This window comes from Wasmannia auropunctata, unplaced genomic scaffold, assembly GCF_000956235.1.
Source record: "Wasmannia auropunctata unplaced genomic scaffold, wasmannia.A_1.0 LD335825.1, whole genome shotgun sequence".
Classification (NCBI taxonomy): Eukaryota; Metazoa; Arthropoda; class Insecta; order Hymenoptera; family Formicidae; genus Wasmannia; species Wasmannia auropunctata.
This window is the reverse complement of record NW_012027065.1, coordinates 15,784-28,283: the sequence shown is the minus strand read 5'-3', so window position 1 is coordinate 28,283 and position 12,500 is coordinate 15,784. Positions and strand designations below refer to the sequence as shown.

Genomic DNA, 12,500 nt, shown 5'->3' with positions numbered 1-12,500 from the left:
GAATACGCGCGAACTGTAAATCCTGCGAGAAATACAGGTTATTTTATTTGTTATAAACCGTTGGAGCAATTCTTTACGTTTCTTGCCGTTCTCTTAAGCCTCGTTTCCCCTCTACCATTATCGGAGTTGACTAGCCGGCCTTCCAAGCCGCCGTGGTTCGCATCGTCCGGGCTTATTGCGAAAATATGTGTTATCGAGCATTCGAGCCATTAGTCGGAGATCGGAGATAGCGCATTAATTCACAAGAAAGTGGCTCGCTTACGCGAGCATGGTGCCCAAACCTCGCCTCCATCCGCGGGGCAATTATCGTAAGATCTGTAAAGTATTCGTATCTCCGATCAAAATAATATCCCGCTCGAGTCGGACGTGCGAACTCGCGACGCTATTGCGTCGTACCTACGCGTGCGGTCGCACATTTGCACACGTCCGGATCGAACAGGATGTGATTTCGGAGATACAGCTAATTAACGGATCTTGTACTGAATTTCCTTGTAGATGTAGGCGAGGTTTGAGCGCCAGGCTCGCGTGAGCAAACCACTTTATATAATATTCGAATGAGATCTCCGACTAACAGTTCGATAGCTCGAAGTTAACACTGATTTTCGCAAAAGGTCCGGACGACGCGAACAACGACGGCTCGGAAGGCCGGCTAACCAGCTCCGATAATGGTAAAGAGGCGGTTGGTTGAAGGCCATTACACTAGGCTTAGAAGAGCGGCAAGGAGAATAAAGAATTGCTCTAGAATGAATAACAGAGAATGTGATATATTTAATATATTTTAATTATCTCGCAGTGCGGACGAATACAATTCGCGAGTATTCGCGCGTGGTGTTCATGTGACGCGCGGGACGTGGACGCGTGAAGTGCCACGGGGTGACATGTATTCTGGCACCGATCCTTGGCGAACTAACATCATGCCAAGATTAAAATACGGATCGCGGAAGCTCGCGGTCAAAATAAGGGACACGAGCGTGTTGGAGGACGGCCTAGAGCGACGAGAACCGAGCGAAGGTCAAAGAAATTACGCAATACTTCTCGGCCGCACCGCACCTCGCGAGTGTTACTACGCGGCGCGCAACTTGTGTCCTCGGCACGATTCCCCTTTGCGCTAATTCTTCCCTCACTCCTTTTTTCTTTAGTGCTTTCTACAATTCCCCTCAGTCCACCGAGTCAAACGCCGCTTTCAAATCTATAAAGACCGCTATCAACTTTTCTCCCTTCCTTGTTATCTGCCTATTAATCACATAATTTAAAATAAAAACGTTATCTATTGTCCCCATCCCTTTCCTGAATCCTGTTTGACTCGGTGGTAACAGCCCTCTGCTTTCCACCTCTTCTCTCAATCTTTCCACCAGTGCCAACGCATATATTTTATATAACGTCGGCATTATCGTCACTTCTCTGTATTCCTCAACTACCATTTCCTGTCCTCTTTTCACTATTGGTATTAACCCCTCCTCCTTCCACTCCTCCGGCCATTCTTCCTCCTTCCAAATCCTATTACACATTTTCTACCCATTCTTCTCCCCTCCATATTTCCATGTTTCCCCAGGCACTCCCTCTATCGCCACTGCTTTTTCGTTCTTAACTTTACCTAAGATTCCCCTGATTTCTTCCCTTTTCAGCTCCTTCTCTTTGTCCCCTCCATTTCTTCCCCTGTATCATCCTTCTTTCTATTCCCCCTAACAACCTCTTAAAATACTCTTCCCATTCCTCCATCTTTATATCCTCGTTAATCCCTTTCCACCTCTTTTTTTCCCTATTCATTATACTCCACACTTGTTCCTTTGATCTTGCTCCTTCTACCTCCATTTCCCATCTCTCATTTTCTTCTATCTTTTTCCCTTCACACATCTTCCTGTATTCTCTCTTTTCCCCTACATATTCCTATCTATCTCGCTTTCCACTTCTCCACGCCCTCAAAGTTTTCTTAACCTCCCTCTTCTTTACCCAACACTCATTGTCCCACTATCCCTTTCTCCTCTTCTTATCTTCCCTATCTCTCTCTATCCTTTCTATCACAGCTCTTCTATTCTTCCCTCTAGCTCTCTCATTTGCTCATGCACCTCCCCTTCTGCTAGCCTCACCCTCGCCAGTTCCATCTTAAACCGTTCCCTCCCCGTCTCATCCCATATCCCCCTCCAAACCCTCTCTCTCCTCTACTTATTTTACTCCTCTCTCTTCCTCCCTCCTTCAAACTTATTATCAGCGGATGATGATTTGAATCTATGTTGTCTCCTATTTCTAACTGCTCCAACTGTTCCTCTATTTCGACGTTCATCAATACATAATCAATCACTAATTCTCCTCTGCCATCTGTATATGTCCAACTACCCTCCTTATCTCCCCATTCAAAATCCATCACCCCCTCTCTCTAATACACTCTACCAATCTCCTTCCTTTGCTATTTATCTTCCTGTCCTTAGACTTTCTATACCCGCTCTTCCCATTCCTCCCTCTCCAATTTCCCTCCCTCATTCCCTGTCCTAGCGTTGAAATCTCCCCTATCATTGGTCTCTCCCCCTCTCCAATCCCTCCATCCATTCCCTCAATTCCTCCATTTTCCTCTCCATATCTTTATTCATATACACCCCCACCACTCTCCAATTATCCCTACCATATTTAATTCTCCCTGTTATCAATCCCTCCACTTCTTTCTCTTTCTCTTCCCTCTGACCAATCAAGTCCTTCTTAATGCCTAACCATGCCTCCCATTGCCCCTCTTTCCTATTTCTCTTCCTTGCTTCTTGTATCCTCCAATCGTATCTTTTCGGTAATTTCTCCTTAATTTTCTCCCACTCTTTCCTTTCTATCCATGTCTCTATTAACACCATCACTTCCCATTCCTCAAGACTTTTCCGAAACCCCCTGTCCTTATTTTTCAAACCAACCACATTCCAAATGCTATCTTCAACCCTCTCTCCATCCTCTTCTCTCTCTCTCCCCTTCCTCTACCCTATTTTCTCTTTATCCTTCCCTCTCCCTTCTACTTTTTTCCGCTCCCCTACACCCTGTTTCTTTTCTTCTTCCTCACCCTCCCTTTTCATCCTCCTCCCGGTTCTGCGACTCACTCCTCCCCTCTTCCCCTGCCCTCAACCTCTCCCTCTTTTTTATATTTTTCCTCAACACTCTTCCCCACCCATCCATTAAACCATCCTCCTCCACCCACTTCCATTTTTTCAGAATGTTCGCGTTGCGAATGATGCGTGGCGGAATTTATCAGACGGGAAGAACAAACGGAACTCGACACAGTCTTATTAATAGCACACAAGAACAACGTTTATTACTGTACAATATTTACAAGAAAAGGGCAAATAAGCCAAAAAAGGGAAAAAAATGAAATCACAAAAAGAATTGAGTCGCTTTAGAAAGGGCCTCGGAAATTGTTCGGCTCCGGCGCGGATGCACGACAGTTACCGATTCGCGTAACACGGGCTTGGCTCGATTGGCTAAAAACGAGTGGCGTCTGACGACCCGGGTTTTTATACCCTGCTTCGCGGCGTCCGCGAGTGACTAATTCCGCCTGGCAACATGATCAAAAATGTTTGTCAGTGACGCGATGGCTCAGCTGATCCGCTCCTCGTTTTGACAACGGTCAGCTGAGACCGGTGACTCAGTACCCGCGTTCCTGTCAGCTGTTTTCCTCGAATTTGGTCTCGTGTTTACGCAAGGTGTTTGTGCGAGCGCGACCGAGAAAAACACCATGCTGCGTGCAGGCCCGAGTGATGTCACGCAACTATTCGTTGTTTTTTTTTCTGCGCCCGATTCTTGCGCCTTTCCGCGAGGCACACCGCGGATTCGCGAACATACTCCCTTAATCCACACTCCCCCCTATCCCAACCGTATCCTTTTTCCTTTCACCTCTTCCTCTCTCGCCAATCGTCTCATTTTCCACCTAATCCTTCTCTCCTTCCATGTCATATCCTTTTCTATCCAGATCTCCTCCCCTTTCAATTTCCCTTTATTCATTAAAATTCTTCTTCTCATGTCCTCACTCCCTAATCTCGCCACTACCATACTTCCTTTCTTCGACTTCCCCGCCTCTATTTTCCTTATTTCTTTCACCTTCACTTTTCCCCCTAACCTCTCTAACACTTCCTCCACTCTTTTCTCTAACTCCACTTCCCCTCCCCTCAATCCTTTCACCAAAATATTCCTCCTTCTGTCTCCCCTCTCCTTCACTTCCCATCTTCTTTCCAGCTCCTTAACCCTTTCTTTCCACTCCGCATTGCCATCCGTTTCCTTTCCGTTCACTATCTTTCTCCTCCATCCTCTCTTTCTTTTCCCTTCTTCACCTTTAATCCCTCCAACTCTCGTTCCATTTTATCTATTCTTGTCTTAAACTCTTCCCTTTCTCTTCTCTAGTTCTCCTCCCTTACCCTAAACTCCTTTCTTATCCTTTCTTAGCTTCTCCTTCTATATCCTCAATCACCTTCCTTATTTCCTTCTTAATCCCTCTCAACTCTTCCCTCATTTCCCCCTTCATCTCCTCCCTCCACTCCCTAAATATCGTACTCATATCCCTCCCTTTATCACCCCCTACGGATGGTGACCTGCTCACTATCCTACTTTTTTTAAATATATCTTCCTCTTCCTTTCCTCCTTCTCCTAACATCTCTCTCTTGTTTTTGTATACTTGCCGATATTACCTGCGCTACTCCACCTCTCTTCACTCCGCAGTTTCCCTATCACACTCTTCCCCTTCGTACAATTCTCTATGCTCCCCGTACTACCACGCCTTTCACTACTCTTCAGATTCCCTACTACACTCTTTATATACCCTATGCCTGTATTGCCGCTCTTCCACTTACTACCTTTCTATCCTCCTCCCGTTCTATGCCGGTGCCCCCGCACGTGCTCTTGCTTACAGCGCCATTCTCTCTCTCCAACTCTCCCTTCCCTCTCCCTCTATCCCGCCTCCTGACCTCATTCTTTCAACCCTTTTCTCCTCCCTTTCCCACCACAAACCCTTCCACTCTTCGCTCCCTCCACTCGTAACCTTTCCCTAGCACTTCACCTCTCTCTCACTTACATGCTACTCTCTCTCTCATCTCTTTCAAACCACTCACACACACTTCACACTCTAAGCTACAAATCTGACCACTCAACTCTAACCGACCGGAAACGGAAGTCCGAATAATTGTTTACATTTTGAATTATATTTTGTTTGGCGCCAGAGGTGTGCCGTGTGCTTATGTTGACCTGTGTCGTTGTGTGATTGATGCGCATGCAAGTCGTGTTTCTTTTTTTTGTGCTTCTTCCGCTTTGTAGCCTTTGTAAGAATATCGAATCGTTTTGTCGCCATCAACGGCTCTCTTATAATAAATACAGTTTTTTTATATCTGCTGTGCATATTGAATTATTAAACCTCTACCTATAACAGTATAAAAGTAATACACAACAGCGAGGAAACGTTCGCTTCCCTAAATTAGAGAGGACACAGGATCCGGACCGCGCTCCTTTGGTCGAGTTTTATCCTTGTAGATCCTTGTGATAAATGGTTGAAAAACGTCACATCATAATATACATATATATGTACATGTAACAAATGTGTAGCGTATGTAATAATAAATAATGTTTATGTTAGTAATTAAAATTTACTTTTTACGTCTATTTATCTAAATAAATCTAATTTTAATTACAAAAATAAAATATAATTTTTATCCATACTGTATCACTAAACATTTTTCGGATATTTGAGACATAAGACACAAGATAGTTAATTATTTTGCGTTAATAAAAACAACGATTTAAACACAATGAAAAGAATAGGGAGCAGGGAACAAAGAATAAGAATTTCAATCTACCAGAAATCGTATACTATGGAATACATAGTTTCTGATAGGTTGAAATTCTTATTCTCTGTGCCCTGTTTCCTATTCCTTTTATTATGTTTAAGGCTTACAGTGGTAAAGTCATAAAACTTATCTTAAGATTATATTTTATAAGTCAGCCATTCTGCTTAGGTCGAAAGAAATTACACTTTAAAATCTTTTAAAGTAGGGTAAAGTAGCGTAATTTGGTCAACTTTTTTTTGGATCTCGACTCTAAAACTCGTATTTTTTCGAATTTCATGAAACCAAATAAACCGTTGGAAAAATCTAGCGCAACTTTTTCTCGAATATACCTATCTTCTATCTCATTGCAAAAAAAATATGATTATTTTCCCGAAACACAAAAAATCGAAATTTTTTTTATAACGTAATTTGGTCAACCGTATAAATCCTAAGAATTCTTAAAAAATAAATCATAAAATTAAGCTAAAACAACATATTGTTAAATTTTAATTATTTTTTAATTAATTTCATTAAAAAAAAGTATAAGAAAAGCACACGAACATTGAAATTAATCTTTCATCTGCGAGTGCTCAGAATCACAATGTACGCAGATATAATAATCGGCTGTTATGTTTGCGCATTTCAAGTGGACGGCTCGTTTGCACGTATTACATTCTATTGAGTTGAAGCAATTCAACTTTATCGGCATCTCTTTCATACAAATGATACAGAAGTCTTCTTTCGAGTCAGAAGATGATGATGATGCACCGCCCGTACAAAGATTGAATTTTTATTAAAAGATCGTCGTCGCTAATTGTTGAAAAATCGTCGATCTGCTTATCAAGCTGCAAAACATACCGATTCAAACTTGTTCTATGAATATCGTATGATAAAGCAACGCTTCGTATCGATTTTTTCTCCAATTTTATTATATTTCTTTAATGGCATTAAACAATGCAGTGAAATCTTTTGCTGGACGATCAGTTTTTCGCTTACGAAATCCCATTCTAATATTTAAAAAATGTTGAAAAATTATTTAAAAATAAAAAAAACCAAAAATGAGTCTATATGTGTTGTATATGATGTTCAGTGCTTCATCTGTAAACATGTGTGAGAAAATGCATTGACCAAATTACACTATATACAGTTGACCAAATTATACGCTAACCTTGCTTGTTGAAAAAAATGGGCGTAAAAATTTTTCCACGCACTTCACACCGAAACGCGATTAATCACATAAAAGAGAATAAAAAACCATATTATAACACACATTACCTACATCACGAAAAATCATTTCACAGAATAAAATGTATGATGTCAATTTTAATTATTTGTCAAAATTTTTTTGCTTTGTTCTGCCGAGCAAAAATTAACGCGTCTATTCAACTCTATGTCTCGTCAAAAGTTAGCTAATACAATGACAATTTAATGACATAAACGACAACTGTCTAGTGCGATTGCAGCGCACAAAAAATGTTGTTGACCAAATTACGTCATGACCAAATTGCGCTACTTTACCCTGCTTAATTACTATCCTATATATATATGCATAATATGAAAAAATTTTTACTACAAATAACATAATGATAAAAAACATTAATAAAATACATTGATTGTATACTTGCATTATTATATTCTCTTAATAATGTAATGATTTAACAAATTTGATAGCGTCTACAAAATATACGCGTAAAATATATCTCTATCCGCCTTTATCACCAACAGATTGCAATAGGAAGAAATAGGACATTGTAGTGTTCACGAACTATGAATAAAAGCAAAACAAATAAAATTAGCTTAACATGAAAAAAATTTATTAAATATTATTAATCAATATAGAGACTATCGAAAACCATTGTAAAAATTAATTTAATAATAGTTTATGAAATCAATTTTAAGTAAAGTTATCTGCTAATTAACGTAATTAAAAGAGCAATTAAAATCTTTTATTCTTCGTTTTAAATAAAGTTTATAATAGAATTATTGGACAAGTCGTTGAATTACCAGTAAATATAACTAACTAAACAAAAATATACATATACATTATTTTAATACATAATAAGGCTTCAAAGTATATAAGTTACAAATTAATTGATATTTTTTTAGACTTAATAGATATGATTAAAATATCATTTTTCGCTAAAAAATATAATTATATTAGAAAAAGGTAACCATATTTTATAGATTTTATATGTTTATAGATTTATATGTTATAGACCTCTATAACAGAAATTAACTAAATAGGCTAAATAGAATATACTAAAAAAGTATTTAATTAACTGAATTTGCATATTTACTAAAAATATATTCTTTTTCTCTTAAAAAGAAACTTATGTGCTGATCATTTACTAGATACGCATCTGTCATTAAGTAAAGCTCGATGATTATTTACCATCGTGTTTCTTACGTATTTTTACTTTTTAATTAAAACTATTATATTTTTCTTATTTTTTAAAGGTAACATATGACATTTTCAAAAAATGTATAAACATCTATTAGTATTGAGTGGTTTTGTCTTTTTTTTATACTTGCATCATAATTCACAATATTTTGAAATTTTTATTTATTCATTAACTGATGCAGTAAAGTCCTATTACATAAATTCTATTGTAAAAAAATTTTAATTTTTTTATTTGAGAAAACTGAATTGAAATTTTTTGTATTTTTATTAATTCTTGACTCTTCTATTTTTGCAAAAATAAAATATAAATGTTACTTTAAAATAGTACAATAAGATAAATGTGACTCGAGAATGTCATAAACTATCGCTCAGATTTATTCAACCGATTATAATTTAAATACTTACATTAGTAAACATGATCATATTAACAGGAGTAAAAAATGCATTTACAAACATCGGTTTTTGCATCAACAACAAAATAATATTTGTTCTCACATGACGATCAAGCCTAGAATTAATCCATTTGGAAAAATATATTCCATTACGAAAGTCCTCGCCCTAAACGTAAATATCGAAAATTAATTAATTTTGAATTATAATAATCATTTTACTAAATCATTAAAACTTACTGCATTTGCAAGGACAGTGCCATAAAATGCGTATGTAAACGTTTGAAGCAGTTTTACTAAAGATTGTGTCACAAACGCGATTGTACTGGCACGATCATCAAGGGTCATCAAGGAAAGCTATAAATATTTATTATAAGAATTAATATTAGAACATTGAATATTTGTGTAATACCACACTATAGTACAGAGTGAAAAACTTGCAAGCGAAGCGCAGATGTTTATCTTTACACTCTTAGAAATAATGAAAAAGTTATTAGAAAATGTTATATCCTAATTTACTTTTTCAATTTGACTACCAAATCAATTTTGGCATTGAATTTAATAAAAATTATATTATTATATTTTGGTAAATATTTCAATTAGGGGATCATCCTCCAATGATCTTGACATGCATGTACTGTCAAAATCATTACCCTGAGGGACCTCCAAAAATTTTTAGCCGGCAGCTATTGTTTATTACAAAATTATTAACAAAAAATGTTTCATAAATAAAACGCAATTTTTGTCATGTATTATATCTCACCTCGCGTGGAAAATCGAAAATCCATATGGAACAGTACAATTATATAGACCTCGTTTCATAAAAATAATGAATAAATACATATATCCATTAAATCTTCGCCTTACTAAATAGATGAGTCTATAATATACTAAAAATAATAGATATCAAAATGATTAGACATACCCCTACGCAAGGTAAGATGTATCCATGAATCACAAGTATAAACATGTGTTGCTTTAACTCGACATACCGTTACAAGATTGTTTTCTATTTCTACAATAGATATTAGTTATGTAATAGGCGAAGAGGAGGGGCAAAGCCTCTATACCCTTCTTCCCTGCGCCCATGCTACCTATATTGATAGTAGCGCCTAACCTCACATCGCCCTCCTGAACCTGACAAACATGTTATACTGTGTACTGAAATATATCATATTAATAATAATATTGAATAAAATTGTAGTGACTTTTTCGTTAATAATTGTTTAACGAGCGACGGCTAAAACCTTCTGAAAGTCACTCAAAGTTATATGATCTTGACAATATTTGTCAAGGTCAAAGTTAACAGAGCGATCTTTGTTCATCGGCTTATTTACCACATTTTTATTATTTTATCTTAAAAAATGGCTTTTTCATAGGAATCAGCAAAAATGTCTTTAACAGCTTTTATTTTATCCCATCATGGAGCTATTGATAGTTTCATCGAAATCGCAGGTAAGACGTTTTCGGAAGTTTAGCCTAATTTATATTATGTTTCTTTAACGCTTTTTTCCAAGTAGCAAACTGATGCCAAAAGACGACATAGAGACGTCTATGTACGGTCATTTTTTGGTCTATGACATCTAATAATAGTCGACGACTAATAATATATGGATGTTTAAAAACTTCATTTTTTAGACCAGTTATAGACATCTTGAAGACGTCTTGAAGTCGTCCGAATACGAAACTTTTCCGAAAACAAAATTACCGAAACGCGATAAATTCGCGTAACGATGTATTATTTCAAGCATGCTTAACTATATGTTCCAAAGTTCACTGCCAATACTAAAAATCTATAGCTTATGTTACATGCATTATTATTTTATTACAATAAAATCACAATTTTCACTCTACTATGTAAACACAACATATTCGCATCACTCATGATATCTATGCAGATTTTATCCATGCAGTTATGCGGCCATATTTCACGGACACAAACCACTCCGGATATAGCCAAAGCTGGCCGAATGTTACGTAGTTGTTACGTTAACTTTGTGACTGCGCACATGGTATAAATACAAGGGTATGCTCATTTGGTGGTGTACCACTGCGCATCGCAACCAGCTTACAATCTGTCACAATCGTGCAGATTCGGCTACTTTCGGTGCTCGATCGTGCTCGATGTAATATGGCTGTCTCTTGCTGTGGAGACACATGGACACAATTCAATCCTGCGAGTCGTCCATTCGGAGCATTTTTAATTTGTAAGCAAGGATTGCAGTTTTTTTTTTAATAATGGTTGCTTGTGCAATAAAAGGCTATCATAATTTTTATCGAAAAACGGTAAGAATGAAAGAACAGAAAATAAGATACTTCAGATTTCCTCGACTCTGAAATTGCTGCAAAGTGGATGGAAGTGTGCTCAAGCGAAGTAAATATGTCGCATGGTAAGATTAAAATATTGCATTAACGCATAAATATATATTGATAGTGCAAGTTTAAACAATTCAGATTAGTGTCAATATCATCATTATGTATAGAAAGGATATGTTCTAAGCACTTTGAGAGATGGTGCTATGAGAAGCCTAGGCAGCAGATGGCTTTGAACTATTCTCCTGTACGTTCACGGAAGTTAAGATTGGATGCAATCCCCACATTACATTTATTTGCGGATACGCAAGTAGCAGAAAGGTTGGAAGTATCAATGACCAAATACATTGTGTAAAGAGCAATTTATATTTAATACATTGGCGCAAAAAGTACACGGATTAATCGAGCCCATCCAAATTCCCGAAGAAGTAATCTTATGTTTGGTCAGAATGTGAATCTATATACGAGTACGTTAAATAAACCGGGGAATTTCTATTGAAAATCGAAAGAATAGAAACAAAAAAATTATCAAAATTTATTAATAAATAAATAAATTATTTATTACGTGCATATCTCTGTAATTGTTTTTTCCATTATTTGTTTCATCGTCCATTTCTCAAAAATAATTTAGATGAAAATCTTAATAGCTGTTATATACAGGATGTCCCATTTTAATCGATCACCTTAAATATCTCTTGAACAGTGCATTTTAGGAAAAAATGTTTCAGACAAAAGTTTTGAGACTTCGAGGGGGACATAAGTTGATAACATTGGTTTGACCCTGAGTGGCGTCGTCAAGGTCAGGACAAAGTCACTTTGTTTTTAAAATGGAACCCCCAATTTTTCATTACATATTCTTGTAGCACACCTCGAGAGCTTTTCAAAACGCTATAATAAAGTTATTTTTTAATAAATACTTTTCAAATTATGAAGCTTGAAAGTTACAGTACCGTCGACATTAGCATTATCCAAGATGTCCGATAGATACCTTGAGCATAGCATACCTCAAGAGCTTTCCAAAATACTGTACTGTAACTTTCAAACTTCATAACTTAAAAAGTATTTGTTGAAGAATAACTTTATTTAGCGTTTTGGAAAGCTCTCGAGGTGTGCTACAAGAATATGTAATAAAAAATGGTGGGTTCCATTTAAAAAATTCAAAGTGACTTTGTCCTGACCTTGACGGCGCTACTCAGGGTTAAACTAATGTTATCATCTTATGTCCCCCTCGAAGTCCCAAAACTTTTGTCTGAAACATTTTTTCCTAAAATGCACTGTTCAAGAGATTTGAGGTGATTGATTAACATTAGACACTCTGTATATACAGGATGATCTAGTCACCCGGAGGAGCCGGCATCTACGTATTCCTCATGAAAAACTGAGTCGAAAATGTTAATAGCAAAATGTTGAGGTGTCAATGGTTTTTGAATAGTGAACTGTTGAAACTGTCCAACCATAAGGCATTAAGAGCGCGCCGTCAGGTGCGGCGCATTAAATCGATGATCGGCCGGCGCGCGACAGATACCGCTAAACGGCACGGTGCCGAACGAATACTGCAAAGGTCGATGAATTCTCTATTAACATTTATTGCTCTTATTCTTAATTTGAGTCCAATTTAAT

The 12,500-nt window shown here is 37.1% G+C and overlaps 1 protein-coding gene across 1 annotated transcript in view; it reads right to left on the bottom strand.

The window, feature by feature from the left end:
• Positions 1 to 7,428: 7,428 nt before the first annotated feature.
• LOC105456034 overlaps positions 7,429 to 12,500 on the bottom strand; it is a 10,805-nt gene continuing 5,733 nt past the window's right edge. Inside the window, exons 3-5 of the mRNA XM_011699798.1 lie at positions 8,808 to 8,924; positions 8,584 to 8,736; positions 7,429 to 7,542 (exon numbers count right to left, since the gene is read on the bottom strand). Coding sequence (XP_011698100.1) covers positions 7,480 to 7,542; positions 8,584 to 8,736; positions 8,808 to 8,924 — 333 coding nt within the window. The 3' untranslated portion in view covers positions 7,429 to 7,479. The remainder of the gene's footprint in view (positions 7,543 to 8,583; positions 8,737 to 8,807; positions 8,925 to 12,500) is intronic.